Source organism: Nerophis lumbriciformis, linkage group LG05 (genome assembly GCF_033978685.3).
Source record: "Nerophis lumbriciformis linkage group LG05, RoL_Nlum_v2.1, whole genome shotgun sequence".
In the NCBI taxonomy this organism is placed as follows: domain Eukaryota; kingdom Metazoa; phylum Chordata; class Actinopteri; order Syngnathiformes; family Syngnathidae; genus Nerophis; species Nerophis lumbriciformis.
Window position 1 is genome coordinate 55717190 of NC_084552.2, and position 21810 is coordinate 55738999.

At 40.6% G+C, this 21810-nt stretch overlaps 1 protein-coding gene across 2 annotated transcripts in view; it reads left to right on the top strand.

The window, feature by feature from the left end:
• Nucleotides 1-1001: 1001 nt before the first annotated feature.
• The window catches only part of LOC133606153 (copine-8), a 255190-nt gene continuing 234381 nt past the window's right edge, over nucleotides 1002-21810 (top strand). The window contains exon 1 of one of the 2 annotated variants that reach the window (XM_061959774.1): nucleotides 1002-1253. In XM_061959774.1, the coding sequence (XP_061815758.1) occupies nucleotides 1156-1253 (98 nt within the window). In that variant the 5' untranslated portion in view covers nucleotides 1002-1155. The remainder of the gene's footprint in view (nucleotides 1254-21810) is intronic. The other variant, XM_061959775.1, reaches the window with a different exon arrangement.

A 21810-nucleotide genomic window follows, 5' to 3' on the forward strand; every position in this document is an offset into this window, starting at 1 on the left:
TTGGAGGTGGGAGGAAGCCGGAGTACCCGGAGGGAACCCACGCAGTCACGGGGAGAACATGCAAACTCCACACAGAAAGATCCCGAGCCCGGGATTGAACCCAAGACTACTAGGGACCTTCGTATTGTGACTCACTTCAGGTAAATAAAGACCAAAGCAACCGATCTCAGTGGCCTAGTGGTTAGAGTGTCCGCCCTGAGATCGGTAGGTTGTGAGTTCAAATCCCGGCCGAGTCATACCAAAGACTATAAAAATGGGACCCATTACCTCCCTGCTTGGCACTCAGCATCAAGGATTGGAATTGGGGGTTAAATCACCAAAAATGATTCCCGGGCGCGGCCACCGCTGCTGCCCACTGCTCCCCTCACCTCCCAGGGGGTGATCAAGGGTGATGGGTCAAATGCAGAGAATAATCTCGCCACACCTAGTGTGTGTGTGACAATCATTGGTACTTTAACTTTTAACTTTAACTTTATCTAGTCTCGGACCAGCCAATGAGCTGCTTTAGTCTTCATTCACCGGAAGTGAGTCTTTGAGTTTTAAGGCAACGCATATTTCTGCATTGATATTTTTTTTTACAATTAATTTTTATATCATACATTTTTTTTATACTCTGATTTTTTAAACACAAGATTGATTTTTTTGTACACTAACATTTTATTAAATTAAATTGTCATCATAATTTGGTGTAAAGAATAATTCAGTTCACAAAATTCAAACGCATACACAAATTCAGTGACCAAAAAAAAGCTTTCGTAATAAAGACACAATTTAACCCCCATAATTAACCTCCATATGATTCCTTCTATTTTAAATAGTACTATTGATCATATCGGGCACAATTAAATCCAGCAGTTCGAAACAACTAAACAAAAAGAGACATAATCGAGCCAACTGAGGAATATCAACCCAGTCGTTTGTAAACAATATGGCACAATATGATGTCAAATCCGACGCTGGTACTACTGGTATCTCCGTGGTCGACATTGGTATCGACCCACCCACCGAGGCAGGGACCTTAGCTCCACTTCACGCGGAGGACGCTCACATTCCACCCGATCATTCGCTGCCTTCCTCAGGGCGGAAAAGGGAGGCTGGACAGTGGAAAAGTGTCGAGAAAAAAAAAACATTCTTTTTTTTGTTGTTGTTGACAGGATGAACAACAGTTTTTTAAACATGGCGTCGATCGGCGACTTCGACCCGCTCAACGCGTCAATCCCTGCCACCAAAGTTGAAATCACAGTGTCGTGCAGGTAGGAAAAAATGTCACTTTTAAAACTCTCGACCGACACACCAGTAAGTTTGTTTAAACTGCCAACAACTTTCGCTTTCGCTCTTTTAAAACATATGTCTTGTGAGACGCCGCGCCGTGCCCGACTCACGTCGAAGAAAGCCGTTCATGGTGGAATTTTCCGGTGCTTTTACACGAGTCACGAATGGGTTTTCAAATGTTGTGAAAGTTTTTAATGACTTTTCGTTGTATAATCGTTGAAAGCAAAGTTGTGGACTAGCTTGGGGTCGAGCTGGCGAACACAAACACGAACAAGTGTGATTTCCAATGCTCAAATGAACTTACAATGTGTGATACATTAAAGGTGGCGTATCATCCGTCATTTTGTGATACAACCGCACCGCGGCTGTGTTGTTGTTGTTTTGCACAATCCAGCATGTGTTTGGCATCGTAAATGTCCTCCCACGACATGTGTTGTCTGACATGGTGGCAAAAGACAGCTTGTCTGCTGAGTATTTCACCTCCTTTGGAACATGTCGAGGGAGGGATTCCCCCTGTAACTGCAGGCCACGTAAGAGACTCTGTGTCAGCAACGGAATGAAAGAATATCTATTGAACGTTTTTTTTTAAACACTCACTATATCAAATCAAATCAAATCAACTTTATTTATAGAGCACATTTAAAATTGACCACAGGGGTAGCCAAAGTGCTGTACAATGAGCAGGTTAAAAGATAAAACGAGTACCGAGCAAACACAACACAACACAAACAGAACACGATAAAAAATAAATAATTAAAATAGAATTAATAAAAACATCCATCCATCCATCCATCTTCTTCCGCTTATCCGAGGTCGGGTCGCGGGGGCAGCAGCCTAAGCAGGGAAGCCCAGACTTCCCTCTCCCCAGCCACTTCGTCCAGCTCCTCCCGGGGGATCCCGAGGCGTTCCCAGGCCAGCCGGGAGACATAGTCTTCCCAACGTGTCCTGGGTCTTCCTCGTGGCCTCCTACCGGTCGGACATGCCCTAAACACCTCCTTAGGGAGGCGCTCGGGTGGCATCCTGACCAGATGCCCGAACCACCTCATCTGGCTCCTCTCGATGTGGAGGAGCAGCGGCTTTACTTTGAGCTCCCCCCGGATGACAGAGCTTCTCACCCTATCTCTAAGGGAGAGCCCCGCCACCCGGCGGAGGAAACTCATTTCGGCCGCTTGTACCCGTGATCTTGTCCTTTCGGTCATAACCCAAAGCTCATGACCATAGGTGAGGATGGGAACGTAGATCGACCGGTAAATTGAGAGCTTTGCCTTCCGGCTCAGCTCCTTCTTCACCACAACGGATCGATACAGCGTCCGCATTACTGAAGACGCCGCACCGATCCGCCTGTCGATCTCACCATCCACTCTTCCCTCACTCGTGAACAAGACTCCGAGGTACTTGAACTCCTCCACTTGGGGCAAGATCTCCTCCCCAACCCGGAGATGGCACTCCACCCTTTTCCGGGCGAGAACCATGGACTCGGACTTGGAGGTGCTGATTCTCATCCCAGTCGCTTCACACTCAGCTGCGAACCGATCCTGTGAGAGCTGAAGATCCTGGCCAGATGAAGCCATCAGGACCAAATCATCTGCAAAAAGCAGAGACCTAATCCTGCAGCCACCAAACCGGATCCCCTCAACGCCTTGACTGCGCCTAGAAATTCTGTCCATAAAAGTTATGAACAGAATCGGTGACAAAGGGCAGCCTTGGCGGAGTCCAACCCTCACCGGAAACGCGTCCGACTTACTGCCGGCAATGCGAACCAAGCTCTGACACTGATCATACAGGGAGCGGACCGCCACAATCAGACAGTCCGAAACCCCATACTCTCTGAGCACTCCCCACAGGACTTCCCGAGGGACACGGTCGAATGCCTTCTCCAAGTCCACAAAGCACATGTAGACTGGTTGGGCAAACTCCCATGCACCCTCAAGGACCCTGCCGAGAGTATAGAGCTGGTCCACAGTTCCACGACCAGGACGAAAACCACACTGTTCCTCCTGAATCCGAGGTTCAACTATCCGGCGTAATAAAAACATAAAAACATAAAAACAGGATCACAGCAGGTGTATTATGGGGCGCCATTGCAGTATGGATATCACTCAGTGTTAAAAGCCTTGGAATAAAAGTATGTTTTTAAGAGAGATTTAAAAACAGGAAGAGAGGAGGCTTGTCTAACACTCAGGGGTAGGTCGTTCCAGAGCTTGGGAGCAGCAACGGCGAAAGCTCTGTCACCTCTAAGCTTCAGCCTTGTGTCAGGGACCGTCAACAGCAGCTGATCGGCTGATCTTAAGGATCGGGTGGGGCAGTAAGGCTGAAGGAGGTCGGAGAGATAGGTTGGCGCGAGGTTGTTTAGACATTTAAAAACAAATAAAAGGAGTTTAAAATGTATTCGGTAACGCACAGGGAGCCAGTGAAGGGACGCTAAAATAGGGGTGATGTGCTCACGTCTGCGGGTCTGTGTTAGCAGACGAGCAGCAGAGTTCTGCACGAGCTGCAGGCGGGCGAGGGGGGCCTGGCTAATGCCAACATACAGGGCATTACAGTAATCAAGACGAGTCGAGATAAAAGCGTGGATTAATTTCTCAAGATCATGTCTTGATAGAAGCGGTTTCACTTTCGCTATTTGGCGTAATTGATAAAAGCTTTTTTGAACGACGCTGCTGATTTGTTTTTCGAATTTAAAATCTGAGTCGAACTTTACCCCCAGGTTTGTGACAGAGTCGCTGAGATACGGGGTCAGAGTGCCGAGGTCAACGTTGGGGGAGGGAGAGCGACTTGGACCGAACAACATAACTTCTGTTTTATCTTCATTTAGGCTCAGGAAGTTAGCTGAAAGCCAGACTTTGATGTCGTGCAGGCAGTCAATAAGACGTTGAACCGTGTTATTTTGTGCCATGGGAAAATAAATCTGGCAATCATCGGCATAAAAATGAAATGCAATACTGTACTGCCAAAAGTATTTGACCACCCATCCAAATGATGAGAATCAGGTGTTCTAATCACTTGGCACAGGTGTATAAAATCAAGCACGTAGGCATGGAGACTGTTTCTACAAACATTTGTGAAAGAATGGGCCGCTTTCAGTGATTTCCAGCGTGGAACTGTCATAGGATGCCACCTGTGCAACAAATCCAGTCGTGAAATTTCCTCTCTCCTAAATATTCCAGAGTCAACATTATTATTATTATAAGAAAATGGAAGAGTTTGGCAACAACAGCAACTCAGCCACCAAGTGGTAGGTCACGTAAACTGACAGAGAGGGATCAGCCGACTTTCTGCACTGTCAGTTGCTACAGAGCTCCGAACTTCATGTGACCAGCGCCTCTCCCGAGAACCTCCCGGGACACATTTTCTCCCGAAATTCAGCCGGAGCTGGAGGCCACGCCCCCTCCGGCTCCATGCGAACCTGAGTGACGTGTCGACAGCCTGTTTTCACGTCCGCTTTCCCACAATATAAACAGCGTGCCTGCCCAATCACTTTATAACTGTCGAATGATCGAGGGCGAGTTCTGGGTTTCTTATGTGGGTTTATTGTTAGGCAGTTTCATTAACGTCCTCCCAGCGCGGTAACAACACACAACAACAGCAGTCACGTTTTTCGTCTACCGTAAAGCAGTTCGTCTGCCGTAAACAGCAATGTTGTGAACACTCTTAAACAGGACAATACTGCCATCTACTGTACATGCATATGTGACAATATTATCTACGGCTTTTAGAGAGTGCAGTGCACAACTGCGCACACAACAAGGAGACGAAGCAGAATGCATCATTAGAGAGGGTGTTCAGCATGGTTAGAAAAATAGTGACACAGAATAAAACAAGGATGGAGAATTCAACCCTTAACTCAACAATGAGTAGATGAGTGTTATGTGTGTGTATATGTGTAAATAAATGAACACTGAAATTCAAGTACTTCTCTTATTTATATATATATATATATATATATATATATGTATATATATATAATAAAAAAAACATATATATATATATATATAGCTAGAATTCACTGAAAGTCAAGTATTTCTTATATTTATATATATATATATATATATATAAAATAAAAAAAACATATATATAGCTAGAATTCACTGAAAGTCAAGTATTTCTTATATATATATATATATATATATATATATATATATATATATATTTATGAAATACTTGACTTGGTGAATTCTAGCTGTAAATATACTCCTCCCCTCTTAACCGCGCCCCACCTCCCGAAATCGTAGGTCTCAAGGTCGGCAAGTATGTGTGACCTTCCAATTAGCCTACGTACAGTACGCAGAGAGCTTCATGGAATGGGTTTCCATGGCCGAGCGGCTGCATCTAAGCCATACATCACCAAGTCCAATGCAAAGCGTCGGATGCAGTGGTCCCCAACCTGCTTTGCACTTCTTTGTTTAATGTAGGCATTGTTTTCAGGGACCGGCTTTGCCAGATAAATACAGCAAAAATAAGTGCATGAAAAATACAACTCACTATAACGCTGAATTAGTGGGGGCATGTTTCTTTGCAATGAGATGCATATGCAAATCAGCCTTTGGCTACAATCTGTCACATTTATATTTTATATGTTTATTAATGTGCATTGTATCATGTCACAAAATTATAACAAATATAACAAAGGGCAACTTCCTATGAGGAGTTTTATTGTACATCTATAAACGAGCTTATTGGTGTGTCTGGTGGAACAGGCGAAAAGTTAAGTAGGAGAATATGCAGTCCTTTATACATTATTTAATGTTTCTCTGCGGCCCGGTAGCAAATGCGTAGGTGGTTGGGAACCGCTGGTGTAAAGCACGTCGCCACTAGACTCTAGAGCAGTGGAGACGTGGTCTCTGGAGTGATGAATCACACTTTTCCATCTGGCAATCTGATGGACGAGTCTGGGTTTGGAGGTTGCCAGGAGAACGCTACATTTCGGACTGCATTGTGCCGAGTGTGAAATTTGGTGGAGGAGGAATTATGGTGTGGGGTTGTTTTTCAGGAGTTGGGCTTGGCCCCTTAGTTCCAGTGAAATGAACTTTGAATGCTCCAGGATACCAAAACATGTTGGACAATTCCATGCTCCCAACCTTGTGGGCCCCTTCCTCTTCCAACATGACTGTGCACCAGTGCACAAAGCAAGGTCCATAAAGATATGGATGACGTAGTCTGGTGTGGATGCACTTGACTGGCCTGCACAGAGTCTTGACCTGAACCCGATGAAACACCTTTGGGATGAATTAGAACGGAGACTGAGAGCCAGGCCTTCTCGACCAACATCAGTGTGTGACCTCACCAATGTGCTTTTGGAAAAATGGGGGAAAATTCCTATAAACACACTCCGCAACCTTGTGGACAGCCTTCCCAGAAGAGTTAAAGCTGTAATAGCTGCAAATGGTGGACCGCCATCATATTGAACCCTATGGGTTAGGAATGGGATGGCACTTCAAGTTCACATGTGAGTCAAGGCAGGTGGCCAAATACTTTTGGCAATATAGTGTATATTTTGGACTTGCTTTAATTGGGGAGGGAAAATTCACCATAACATGCATCCAAACATGCTCCCCTTGTTTTTCTGATCAATATTGAACGCAATAAGTCGGATTGACTTGAAATTTCTCTTACAATGCAATGTATTGCACTGTAACTTTAGAGGACAAGTGTCAAACTTAAGGCCTGGGGGCCAAATCATGGCCGCCACACCATTTTAATTTGGCCCGCCACATACCGTAAATTCCGGACTATAAGCTGCTACTATTTTCCGAGGCTTTATTTATTTATTTATTTGAATTAGCACAGTAGCTAATTTTCATCCGTTGTCCCAAGGCAGGTTAATACAATAAACATTCAACAGGTCATTATACAAAATAACACATAAATCACAAGACATTACAGGCATACCATAAGCACAGAATATGGACAAAAAAATAAAACAAACAAAAAACAAAACAAGTGAATAATCTAATTGTGTGTGCATGTCTGATTAGTTTTCAACCACTGTTTTAGTGCAGTTTTAAATGTTACATAGGTGTCACAGTTTCTGACATGACCTGGCTGTGAAACCTGTACAACAGTGCGGCTAACTCATGGATTTTTCTCCGCTGCTGGCTGGCTATAAAGTAATTAGGTTAAAAAAACAAACAAACAAGCAAACAAATTGAATAGGTGTGTTATTGTTTGTGCTATGGTGCCATCTTTTGGATGAGTGCAGGGGCTGCATTGCCTTTCTGTTTAGACTTTTTAAAACATTTTTTTTTAAACCTACCGGAGTACAGTTACCATTTGGTCTTTTAGCCGTCTATAGCGTTTTTACTCGTATGAATTCTTCATTTATCACTCCAAGCAACGTTTGTAAGTTTTACAATATAACTAAACCAATTCTTACTTACTAAACCATTCCATGTGCGATGTCTGCAGGAGTGTTTTCATGCATATTTGTAAGTGCTATGGTGATGTAATTAATCTAGCGTCGTTAGCATTAACTACTCTGCTAACACGTTTACGAGTGTCTGTTAATATTTATACGCCATTCTTTTTACATTGTTTCAGTTTCGTAAATTTGTGGAGTTATTAAGTCTGTTTAGCTGATTGGAGAGCCAGCTTCCGCAGATAGCGGCTCCATGACGATGACTTCTGTTTTGTTTGATCAGCCGTTTTACTGCCATGTGCAAGGCACCGTTTGGAAACAATTAAGATATGTAAATAAACATTTACAAAATTATTTTGTGTAAATAACTAATTTCACAAAGTATATATCTGCGGCCTATATATATATATATGGAAAAATATTTTTTCTTGTGAATTTTAGTGGGTGCAACTAGTCATTTATGTGGCCGTCAAAAAGCTGGAAATAAACAAATAAAAAAAACACTTTTGTCTAAATGTGTTTGTCATTTCAATTTCAATTTTGACAGAAAATGCATGCGTTTTATCTGATCACACAACAAGATTTTAAATGTTTTTGGTTATCAAAAATAAATATCTGCTTGTCATACAATTTTAAAGCAAGTTATCAATCCTTTGGTAAAACCTTTATTAATCAAAAACAGTTGTCTTTGCAAAGTGTGTATCAAGGCTATTATACAGTATTTTATATTCATATATAGTCACTGTTACATGTGGCCCTCAATAAAAATAAGTTTGTGTTTTGTCGAATCACCGCCAAGAAATTTGTCATTAATAAATAAAGTAAAATATGTTCTGGACCAAAAATCACTTCATATTCTCTACTGCTCACTAGTGTTACCATATCTGAGTTATTGTGTAGAGAAAAATGGAAATAACTACAAAAGTACACTTCATTTACTAAAACCATGTTACTAAAAAGGTCAGTTGGAATGATACATAAAGTTGGATGTAATGAACACTGAAACCCTTTATTTTGTTAATTAAACATATTGAAATGTGATGGTTTGGTGCATTTGCAAACAGCTAAAAGTATGTACAAAGCAAACTTTAACCTGCTACCCAAAAATGTACAACAATTATTCTCAACAAAAGAGGAGAGGTATACATTTTATAGAAAATCAGATTTAAACCATTTGTATGCACGTACAACACTTAAGACCTTTAGCACATCAGTATGTGGAATTAAATCACTGTATATAATAGAATAACAAACAAGGTACAAATATGATTTGGTTTAAGGAACTGTTCAAACTCTGTGTTTACAAAGTACAAAGAAGAAGAATCCTGATTAACATTAAATTACCGTATTTTCCGCACTATAAGGCGCACCGGATTATTAGCCGCACCTTCTATGAATTACATATTTCATAACTTTGTCCACCAATAAGCCGCCCCGGATTATAAGCCGCGCCTACGCTGCGCTAAAGGGAATGTCAAAAAAACAGTCAGATAGTTCAGTCAAACTTTAATAATATATTGAAAACCAGCGTTCTAACAACTCTGTCCCAAAATGTACGCAAATGTGCAATCACAAACATAGTAAAATTCAAAATGGTGTAGAGCAATAGCAACATAATGTTGCTCGAACGTTAATGTCACAACACACAAAATAAACATAGCGCTCACCTTCTGAAGTTATTCTTCATTCGTAAATCCTTCGAATTCTTCGTCTTCGGTGTCCGAATTGAAAAGTTGCGCAAGCGTGGTATCCAAAATGGCCGGTTCCGTCTCGTCGAAGTCATCGGAGTCAGTGTCGCTGTTGTTCTGTGAATCCTGCCTTCCGGAAAGCTCGGACCACAGTTGTGACCGAAATATCTGCCCAGGCATTTACGATCCACTGGCAAATGTTGGCGTATGTCGTCCGGAGCTGTCTGCCCGTCTTAGTGAAGGTGTGTTCGCCTTCGGAGCTGTGTGAAAAAAGCCACCCGGCCTCTTCGCGTAAACTTCCCTTAACCACTCGCTCATCTTTTCTTCATCCATCCATCCCTTCGAGTTAGCTTTTATGATGACGCCGGCTGGAAAGGTCTCTTTTGGCAAGGTCTTCCTTTTGAATATCACCATGGGTGGAAGTTAGCATGGCAAGCTAGAACCACAGTGAAGGATGACTTCTCATTCCCTGTGGTGCGAATATTCACCGTACGTGCTCCCGTTCCACAGTGCGGTTCACAGGAATATCAGTTGCTGTGAAATACGGTAGTAATCCGTGTGCGGATGGAGAGATTGCGTCTTTTTATGAACCGGATCCTTGTCGCTTAGTAGGAGCCATTTTGTGGTCTTTACAGATGTAAACAGGAAATGAAACGTACGGTGATATCCGCGCGTTTTTTCTTCTTCTTCCGGGGGTGGGTGGTTGCTTACAGTAGAAGAAGAAGCGCTTCCTGTTCTATGGGGGCGGGTGCTTTCCTTGGCGGTTGCTTGCGTAGAAGAAGAAGCGCTTCCTGTTCTACCGGGAAAAAAGATGGCGGCTGTTTACCGAAGTTGCGAGATCGAAACTTTATGAAAATGAATCGTAATAAAGCGCACCGGGTTATAAGGCGCACTGTCAGCTTTTGAGAAAATGTGTGGTTTTTAGGTGCGCCTTATAGTGCGGAAAATACGGTAAATTATCTCATTCATCCCATGTGAATTACAATTTATTCAACTATTTATGGCGAACTTCAATGTTTATGTATTTAAATTGTGTACTAATTGAGAACAGGAAGTCGACAAATGTGTTCGTATTTGCTACGAAATGGAAAAGGGGTGGGCTTAAGTAAGTTCTGCTTAGTCCTACTCCTTTTGGGACATGTCGCAACGAGAAACTGGAAAAATGTGATGTATCATATTGTATGCATGTTCGAAATAAACCTAAACCATAACCATAACCGACAGCAAAAGTTGGTACACAAGGGTGTTTTACGTTTGAAAGATTGGTCGAAAAATACAGTACAGGCCAAAAGTTTGGACACACCTTTTCATTCACAACACAACTGATGGTCCCAACCCCATTGATAAAGCAAGACATTCCACTAATCAAGCCTGATAAGGCACACCTGTGAAGTGAAAACCTGAAATGGTTTTCACTTCCCAGGTGTGCTTGAAGCTCATTGAGAGAATGCCAAGAGTGTGCAAAGCAGTAATCAGAGCAAAGGGTGGCTATTTTGAAGAAACTAGAATACAAAACATGTTTTCAGTTATTTCACCTTTTTTTGTTCAGTACATAACCTCACGTGTTCATTCATAGTTGTGATGCCTTCAGTGACAATCTACAATAGTCATGAAAATAAAGAAAACGCATTGAATGAGAAGGTGTGTCCAAACCTTTGGCCTATACTGTATGTCCGGCATCTAGCAAAACATATTTTTAGGGCTGCTAACTATTTATCAGTAAGTCGTTGACTATTTGTCCTATGATTATAAAACTTTGATGATATCTGATATCTTTGCCGACATGTCTCCTAAAGTATTTCGAGCACAATTCATGTCATTTACGAACTATATATTGTGTTGTGGTTACAAACGCAGTACATTTGTGGGTAAGACCCAATGATAGGTTGCATCACATTTCTGTTCATTTACTATTGTGAATTCTCCATCACTCCAAAGTGCCGTGAGCCCATCATCACACCAGTTTCTCAGGAGAGTGGATTCAGTTCAAAAAAGGAAAGCAAAGCTGTCAAGTCAGTTGGTTTTCATTGGTTTCTTCTGAAACCCGATCCTTAGGACTTGGGTTCCGGCAGCACAAGTATGATTATATTCCTGTATTCGATAAAGATCCACTAGAGAGAAGCATAATTTGCACATTTCCATGTCGAGATAGAGTACTGTATGTCTGTAATGTCTTTTAACTAACACAGGATGTGTTTGTTTGAATGCATTATTGTGACGAGGCCTGGTTCAATTCAAAATGAAGTCGGTAACTTTGCTGGCATCGATAAAATGCTATGTACGCATGTTTTTGTTTTCTTCGTCTCTAGCTTCAAACAGGGAGAAAGAGATCTCACTCTATGCATTTCCCACAGCTCCTGAGTGTGTTTATTTGACAGTAGAATTACCTGAACGCAGTGACGTCCACAATATTTGTCTCGGTGGCCTGAGAGCGGGACCGCTAACTTACGCACACAGGATTCACAGACATCGCCTCCCGACTTGCGACTTGTTCGTGGGAAATTTCACAAAGTAACAAAAATTAAAAGGAAAAAAATATGATTACAAAGACAAATGCCCCGTTGTAGTAATATTTCAGCTTTAAATTGAACCGGATGGGCAATATAAGCCCATTAACTTGGAAGAACGCGCGAGAATGCCTTGATGGCAACAAACAAAAAGACCGATCTAGTTTTAAACCAATAGGTTTAAAAGTATTTAACAATATTTATTTATGTAAGATTTTGCTCACAGAGATAAGAATTTAATTTTTGATTTTGTTTATTTATTTAGGATACCTACGTTATTCACCTTCCAATTACAGTACAATGGTAAACAACTCTACAGTATAGAGAAATAAAAGTGTATAACCTTTTTAATGGTTACTTGCATAATTATTAGGAGTGTCAAAAAAAATAAATCAGATTAATCGCGATTCTTATTTGTAACAATTATTAATCGATGACATTTTAAAAAAAAAATCGATTTTAAATTTAAAAAAAATGTTTTTTTTATCCATCCTGTCCAGCCATTAAGGGGAAATATATTGTTGATGTAGATGCCCGTATTTGCTGTATATATTTACTTTAGAAAATATGTTTTGGATATTTCTCTTGTTGACTTATTTGTATTTGACTTTGTTAAATGTTTGGGAAGCATTTCATTAAACAAAAACAGTTTTCTTTTTAAGTAATACAAACAATGATCAGAGATGTTTATCTACTTTATAGAGGAATATATTTGTCCAGCAAAATTGGTTATTGTGACTATAATGCTATGCATCCTTGCCTGCTATATGTGACAACCATTGCATTTTTTCAAATACATCATATTCAATGGAGAATTAGTCACTATAGTGGTAAGACTCATACACTGTCATAGATTCCTTTGTATGCAAACAGAGGTACAGTAAACCTTCAATAAATGGAGTTCAATTAAGTTTCTTGCTGTATAGAATGAAAGGTCACATTTTACTTGTCCCATCCGTGATCTCTTTCACCAATAAGACCCTTATATGAAGTATTCTGTTCTAGGAATGATTGCAAAGAACCGTGTACAAATACATTTTATACATATCTTAACTGCTTATTATTAATCAGCGCTAACACCCTAGTGCATTTTTGTGTTTCTTCGCGGAGAGATCATGTTAAGTTCTAGCTGAATATACGAACGTGTTTTGGCAGAGTTTGCTCATGTCTGAGTCACCTGGCTCCTCAGTCCCACCCGGGGGGCGGGAGACGTTTGTTTTGGTGGCCATCATCCACCCACCTCCAACCTGAGGCAGAGCTGAAATGCCAGCGCTTGTGAGCGCTTGCGTCTATACAATATACTGTATGTCGCGTGTGGTGCGATACGATATCGCCATGGTTACTCGTGTTTTTGTTTTTCAAGTTTACACGGGAGAGCAGAAGAGTGGGGGGGGCGGCGGGGCGATAAAGCGAGAGCGTGATGTATGAATGTAATGTGTATTTCATAATGTGTCAGCAATGTAAGTATTTTGCAAATGAGAGAGGAATTAATGTGTTGCCGGTCATGTTATCACATATTAGGTCTGTGATAATTGGTGTGATCTCATGTAAAATTGTGCAAAAATATGCCACTAAGTGATGCAAATCAAGTTCCCCGTGTTAGAGGAATATTTTCTCTCCTTTTGGCAGAATGAGAACGCCTTAGAATCGGCCTTGGTCCTGCTAAGAAGAGACACACACGCACACGCACGCACACACACACACACACACACACACACACACACACACACACACACACACACACACACACACACACACACACACACGAAGAGCTCACCCTGTTTCCTTATATGTGCACTCACCAGTGATGGGGCAAGCTACTTAGAATATGCAGTAAGCTAAGTTACAAGTTACTCTCAATTAAATGTGGCTAAGCTACGGGGGAAGCTATCTCCGGAGAATTGTAGCAAGCTACACAGCAAAAGTAGCTTGCTACATCTAAGCTACATTTAACTAATTAATATCAATGTTAATGTAACTGACAGTGTATGTAAGGGTCCATTACTATTAACTATCTGTCATTTAGCTGGGGACATCCTACAACTACCTCTAGGGGTCCCCACACCCCACTGTATATATTTATTTAGTTTGCCTTTTGATTGATTGATTGATTGATTGATTGAGACTTTCATTAGTAGGTTGCACAGTGAAGTACATTTTCCGTACAATTGACCACACCCGAATAAGTTTTTCAACTTGTTTAAATCGGGTTGATTCATAATACAGATATATACTATCAGATATATACTATCATCATAATACAGTCATCACACAAGATAATCACATTGAATTATTTACATTATTTACAATCCGGGGTGTGGAGGGGGGGGGTTAGGTTTGGTTGTTGTCATCAACAATTGAGAACAGAGAAATGGATTTTGAAACAGTGTAGGTCTGACTTGGTAGGATATGAACAGCAAGTTCAAGTGGGGGGGGGAGAGAGAGAGAGAGAGAGAGAGAGAGAGAGAGAGAGAGAGAGAGAGAGAGAGAGAGAGAGAGAGAGAGATCAGAAGGCATAAGAAAAAGTATCTGCATTTGATTGTTTACATTTGATTATTAACAATCCGGGGAGGGTGTTAGTTTAGGGTTGTAGCTGCCTGAAGGTGAACTTTTATTGCGGTTTTGAAGGAGGATAGTGATGCACTTTCTTTTATACCTGTTGGGAGCGCATTCCACATTGATGTGGCATAGAAAGAGAATGAGTTAAGACCTTTGTTAGTTCAGAATCTGGGTTTAACGTGGTTAGTGGAGCTCCCCCTGGTGTTGTGGTTATGGCGGTCATTTACGTTAAGGAAGTAGTTTGACATGTACTTCGGTATCAGGGAGGTGTAGCGGATTTTATAGACTAGGCTCAGTGCAAGTTGTTTTACTCTGTCCTCCACCCTGAGCCAGCCCACTTTGGAGAAGTGGGTAGGAGTGAGGTGGGATCTGGGGTGGAGGTCTTGAAGTAATCTGACTAGCTTGTTCTGGGATGTTTGGAGTTTAGATTTTAGGGTTTTGGAGGTGCTAGGGTACCACGAGGTGCATGCGTTATCGAAAAAGGGTTGAACGAGAGTTCCCGCCAGAATCCTCATGGTGCTTTTGTTGACCAGAGAGGAGATTCTACAGCGAAATCTCGTTCGTTGGTTGACCTTTTTGATTACCTTGGTTGCCATTTTATCACAGGAAAGATTAGCCTCTAGAATGAAACCTAGGTAGGTGACCTCATCTTTCCTTTTCTTTGGCCCACCCCTATAATGTTGTTAATTTTCTCTACCTACAGTAAAAAACAGTAAAAAAAAAAAACAGCAATCACTTTTGTATTGTTTGGGAACAGTTGGAAATGGTTATATGCAGTAAAATGTTTCATGAACTCAACTCACCTTAATGTGTGTTCTTAAATTAGTGTTGGATGTCTTGGATGAAGAGAGCAGTTCTGATTTTGGTTTACAGAGTAAACAACTAAAAAACTTGTCTGAATATGGCCAAGAACACGCATTATTGTGGGTTCCCTGGACGTCGTCTTTATCAAAAAAGGAAAAATCTGATCTTCGGAGAATCCCTCTGCCATTTTTTTTTGAGTGGTCAGCTTGAAGCGCCCCTCTGTCTCCGCTTCCCTCGTCGTCATGTGACATGAGTGATTGTCTGTTATGACATTGCTTCCTGGTTTTAATGACCCGCCTTATCTTGCATCTGATTCGCCAGTCCGTAATGTTTCGCTCTAACCTTAGCCAATTGTGACTCATTTTACGAACACCAACCAATCATCATGGATTTTCTCCGTATTATAGATGTGCTCATTTATCCAGATCATTGTATTTTTTTTGGCCTGGATTCGCAGTCCATTTTCTGTCTTTGTCACTTGTAGATTTGATGTAAGCTACCTTGCTACATGGGTTTAAAAGTAGCTAAGCTACAGGAAAAGCTACTTATTAAAAAAGTAGCTAATCTACCGCCAAGCTACTGGCAAATGTAGTTATGGTACGTCGCTTAGCTACATGTAGCTTGTTACTGCCCATCACTGGAACTCACACACATACATTATTATTATTATTGGTGTCATGAGTAGGGAAGTCCCGATCCAGGTTTTTGCACTTCCGATCCGATACCGATATTGTTTTTGCATTTCCGATCCGATACCGATACTGACCGATACTGGCCTATCCGAGCATGTATTAAAGTTTAAAGTTATTTAGCCTACTTAGTTGTCAGAATCATGTTGAAAAGGATTTTAGTACTCTTGATAACAACTAGCCAGCTGAATTAGGGGAGTTTGAATAATACACAATGGTTGGTAACAAGAAACTGACCTGTTTATTCAAGGATAAACACAAAATAGACAAAATTATACATGACAAACAGAAATGGCATCATTGAACTAGGGCTGGGCGATATGGCCTTTTTTTAATATTGCGATATTTTAAGGCCATACTGCGATACACAATATATATCTCGATATTTTGCCTTAGCCTTGAATGAACACTTGATGCATATAATCACAGCAGTATGATGATTCTATGTGTTTTGATTGATTGATTGAGACTTTTATTAGTAGGTTGCACAGTGAAGTACATATTCCGTACAATTGACCACTAAATGGTAACACCCGAATAAGTTTTTCAACTTGTTTAAGTCGGGGTCCACTTAAATTGATTCATGATACAGATATATACTATCAGATATATACTATCATCATAATACAGTCATCACACAAGATAATCACATTGAATTATTTACATTATTTATAATCCAGGGTGTGGAGGGGGGCGCCGGATGTAAGTGTCAAAAAGACAGCCAAAAGAGTTTGATATGAGAATAAATCTAAAGTTAAAATATAGGGTAGAAATGCACCCATTTGCAGGAAATGTAGTCTTGATTTTCAAAATGTTCTTTCAAGGCTTGCATGTCTACATTAAAACATTCTTCTTCATACTACATTAATATATGCTACTTTTAAACTTTCATGCAGAGAAGGAAATCACAACTAAAAAAATCACTAATTTTTTCATACGGTGTTGATGTTCACATTTTTGCCTCAGCATTTTGATAGGTAGGCGTGTGGCACCGAATGGAGATAAGCGTCTCGACAGACGTCACAACATTTGTGTGGCATAGATTTGCTATGCGCAGAGGACGCTTAAACAGTGTGCAATTGCACAGGCGAGCACCTTAGAGGGAGCGTTGCTCGCACGGCTGCGCTAGCATCACAGCTAACGTTAGCCATGCTGCTACCTCTCTGCTCGGGGAGGACGTATACGTATGTGACGTATGATGTGACAGTATGTGACGTGTGTCGTGACAGTATGTGACGTGTGTAAGAAGGTGCGCTGCTGTCTGTGAGAGGGAGACACAGGAAAGAGTGAGAAGAGCCTGTCGTGTAATGCCAGAAGCTAAAAGCAACTGCGTGAGAATTCACAGACATGTGGATGTGTTGAAGGTGTGCTGGAAAATGCGGAACGGAAATTACGGAGCAGCAGAAAAGTTGCGATTGATTGATTGATTGATTGATTGAAACTTTTACCTGTTGGAGGCTCACTATTGGTCCATATATAAGGCACACCGGATTATAAGGCGCACTGTCAGCTTTTGACAAAATTGGAGGTTTGTAGGTGCAGAAAATACGGTACTTCAATTTTAGTCACCGCTCATCATTTCAGACACCCTGAGAACAAAATGATCTGGGTGGACTCTCCTCTCCTAAACAGGGGAGGTTCTAATACCTGAAATGCTGCTCTAACTGTGCTGTCGCCCGTTTTGGGAAAACTTAATGTAGTTTGCCACCGTGTGACGTGATCATGTCTGACATCCATTCCCCGATTTGATATTCCTAATTAATGAACTGAATGGCTGATCAAAGCGTGGAAAGAGGGAGGCAGCATAAGCAAGATGGTGCAGACATATTGACCAATTCTCCCGGGGTGCAACTCCAGCTCATTGGGATAGTGTTACTGAGTCTATGCCATATAAAAGCTTGGCTAGTCAATGAGCCGGAGACAGTTTTGCAGAAGCAGGATCAATGCACTTTGTGTTTCAGTTCAGGTTGCCTTGTCATGGCACAGTTTAGAACGGTAAACGCTGATCCGGCTTGTTTTGTACTGGTATTTGTTTCTGTAAGCCAACTCTGGCATGTTTGAATTGCGCTCCACACAAAAGTGTGAATATTTGTCAAAACATGCGTCCCAACTAGGGATGCACAAAAATATCGATTCACATCCGAATCGCAATTCTTATTTATCCTGATTCTAAATAGATAAATAAAAAAAAAAATCGATAACAAATATTTTCTTCTGTTTTGTTTTTTGTAACAATCAATTTTCAATAATAAATAATTTTCTTAGGCCATCTCAATGCAACTAAAAAGAGCTGTTCTAACCTGTCGGTTTAAAATCGAGAATCGTGTTGAATTGAGAATGGATTCTGAACCGGACCGAATCGTTAAGTGCCCAAAGATTCACACCATTAATCCCAATTTTGTTAGCGCCCCCTATGGGTTGTGCTCAAATGCTTTGGATACATGTAATACAGAGATTGGACAAATGGTTCAAGATTTATGGTCAATTACCCTATTATGCAAAACCAACTTTTCTAACATGATGGCACCTGCTTTTGTGTATTGGCATCCCCATAAGTCCCAAACATTTGAAATAAAACTGTGAAGGCATTGCAGAGAGATTATAAAATAATCTTGCCTTACATCATACTTACACCAAACCAGCCGTTTGGTGTACATTTTCTGCAGGCATGTGAAATTTCCACAAAAACGTTGATATCCACGTTTTTAAACATACATTTTTGCGTAAAAAATAATCACTTTTGCGTTTTTAAATGAAATATTAATGAAAATATGTTGCTATTTTGGGTATTCTCCGAATTTCAACAAGCCCCGGAAGTGTTAAGATACAAGTAAGCTAGGAGCAAGTGAGGTTGCGAGCTAAACGTAATAGGACGAATATGGCGAAGCGTTACAGTTTTCACTTGCTCCGCTGTCTCTTCGGTTGTGTCCATTGCGTCCTATGTGGCTTAAAGTTGTGTTGCGGCTTTGTAATATTGTGTTGTGGCTTTTGCAATCATGCTGTAGCTGAAAGCTGTTGTGTTATGGCTTTATGATTGTGGCGTTTGTATTTGTTGTGACCCTTCTCGGCCACCGTAGCTATCCGCCATTCTTGTTTTGATGTCTGATGGTGATGATGCAGACAGACTTCAGTCACGTTTAACGTCCTTATCGTTAAAAGTGCTATGGTAGTAAGCGAGGTTGAGAGCTCATTGTAAACAAAGGACAAACATGGAAAAAGTTAACTGGAAGTCTGATGTTACAAAAATGTATACCTGGCGCTGGTTTTGGCTAGAAAAAAATTTATAATACACAACTAAGTCTTGTGTTTGACAGGCCTGATAAACCTGGCTTTGCAAAATGTTAGATTTTCCGCTTGGAAATAAATTATTGGGAAATGCCCCCGCGTCACACTCGAAGATCATGTTGCTTAATAGAAACACACACAGCTGGTCCACATTCAGAAGACACACTATGCATTTTGAGGTGAAGTAGTATTACATTTCATGAACTCTTAAACATGTTGATTTATTTTTTTACAATAGACATAAACTGAAATCTTAACTGCAAAATTAAGATAAACAGTCACATTATTTATCTTTTGGTGGGCTGTTTGATAATTTATATGTATCGGCTTTGCTCCCCTCACCTCCCAGGGGGTGATCAAGGGTGATGGGTCAAATGCAGAGAATAATTTCGCCACACCTAGTGTGTGTGTGACAATCATTGGTACTTTAACTTTAACTTTAAGGAAATATTCTAAATATGAAAAAGTTAAACATAATTAAATATTCACTGTGAAAATTGGGACTTTAATAATTGTTAGGATGTAATTAAAATGCATGTTTTTCGGTGATGCATGTCTATTACCATAGCTGGTTATGTAATCTCCCTAACTTTATATGTTCATACATTTTGTATAAGCTGTATTGGTGATGTTAATTGTGTTGCTGATGGTGGATTTTGTCATTATTTTGTCTTTATGTACTAAAAAAAACAACTTTTTGTGGTGCACTATATGGAACATGTAAGTTTCACAAATACAGCCAAAAGAGGTTGGTAGATGAGAATAGATCTAAAAATTAAAATATAGAGTAGAAATGCACCCAATTGCAGGAAATGTAGTCTTGATTTAAATGTTTTATTTTTTTCTCAAACAGTACCGTCAGTTGTTATCTTCATATATGGTAAACATTTACCCAAAGTGCTTTGTGCGAGTCCACCATTTTAGTCCGACGTTGTAGTCGATAAGTAATTTTTTTTCTATATCCCCTTGTTGTGGGGCAGACTGGCTCGTACATTCACATGCATCCTGCGCTGTTGCCATTTTTTAATACAAAGGAGCGTATAGTTCCAACTTATATCTGTCAGTATACTCCCTATGGAAACGCTAAAATCAAAAGATGTCGGGGAGAAGACACAGTCCAAGTGGAGACACGTAAAAACAGCTCTTGTTATTACCTAATCTGGATTATATGTGTTTTATGTTGCACGATTGCACCAAGAAAAATTCCTAGTTTGTGAACCCGTTCTCAAACAATGGCAATATAACAATTCTGATAAGACCGCCCACAAACAGCGCCAGAAAGCATCTTGAAGATGGTCCGTAGAACATAATCTAAGCAACATTTTGACCAATGAACCACAATTACATATTAGTAGACCACAAGGAAGTGTTTGGAATAAGCCATGCATGTATTTAGTTTTTTTAAACTTTTTCCATAATTCTAATATACTATGTTCTGTTTTTAACCTTCAGCCTCAGCCACACCTGGTCCATCGGCAAAACTTGCTCCGCTGTCACTTCCTGTGTCTGTCACGTCCTTTGTGGCCTAAAGTTGTGTTGCCGCTTTATATTATTGTTCCGTGGCGTTTGTATTTGTTGTGGCTTTTGCAGTCGTGCTGTTGCTGAAAATTGTTGTGTTGTTGCTTTATGTTGTCTTTTGGTGTTTGCATTTGTTGTGACCTTTCTCGGCCACCGTAGGTATCTGCCATTATATGTTTTGGTTACTGATGACGATGACGCCACAAACGGGCAGACATACTTGAGTAATATTTAACGTCCTTATCACTAAATGTGCTAAACTTCATATAAAGTCTGCTGTGCTTAAATCAAATGTTTTCTTTTTTTAGTTTCAATAAAATCGATGTCTTGCCTTTTCAAATGATGTTGGATTGATACCTATTTTCCGGAAGGCCAACTTGCCGAGCACAGACCGAAGTAGTTAAATCTTAGGAATATAAATCGATTTATTGATTCATCGTTGCACCCTTACTAGCGGCTCATGAGTCGAAAAGTTACACATGTATGTACAGTACTTGTAAACAGTATGACATCATTGCAGTCTTTTTCCACCAAAGGACCACAGCATTATTGGTGGACAACATAAATGGAGCTTTGTTAGAGGAAAAAAGAGCCTTTTGTTCTCTTTTGCATTCCTATTGGCACAGACAATTTTCTGTTGACCGATCAACAGACTGCAATGTGTCCAGCTCCACCCTGCGCAGCTGATTGAACAACTCACAAAACATTGAGTTGATTTAATGTGAATTGCAGTCCTGCATTAAAAGAGACAAAAGGAAAGAGCACAGATATTACTCCTAAACCGGGGGTCAGCAACCAGCAGCTCTAGAACCGTATACGGCCTTTTAGCTCCGACCTAGTGGCTCCCTGGAGTTTTTTCAAAAAATGCATACCATCTTTTCTTTTTTATTGTGGTTTCTTTAGAAGCACAAACATGACACAAACCTTCCTAACTGTTAGAAATCCCACTGTTTGTACTAAACATGCTTTACTGATGAACGTATTTGGCGAGCGCCGTTTTGTACTAATTTCAGCGGTCTTTGAACTCGCCGTAGTTTGATTACAAGTACAACTTTCTACGACACTGCCACAGAAAGACGTGTTTTATGCCACTCCTTCTTTGTCTCATTTTGTCCACCAAACTTGTTATACTG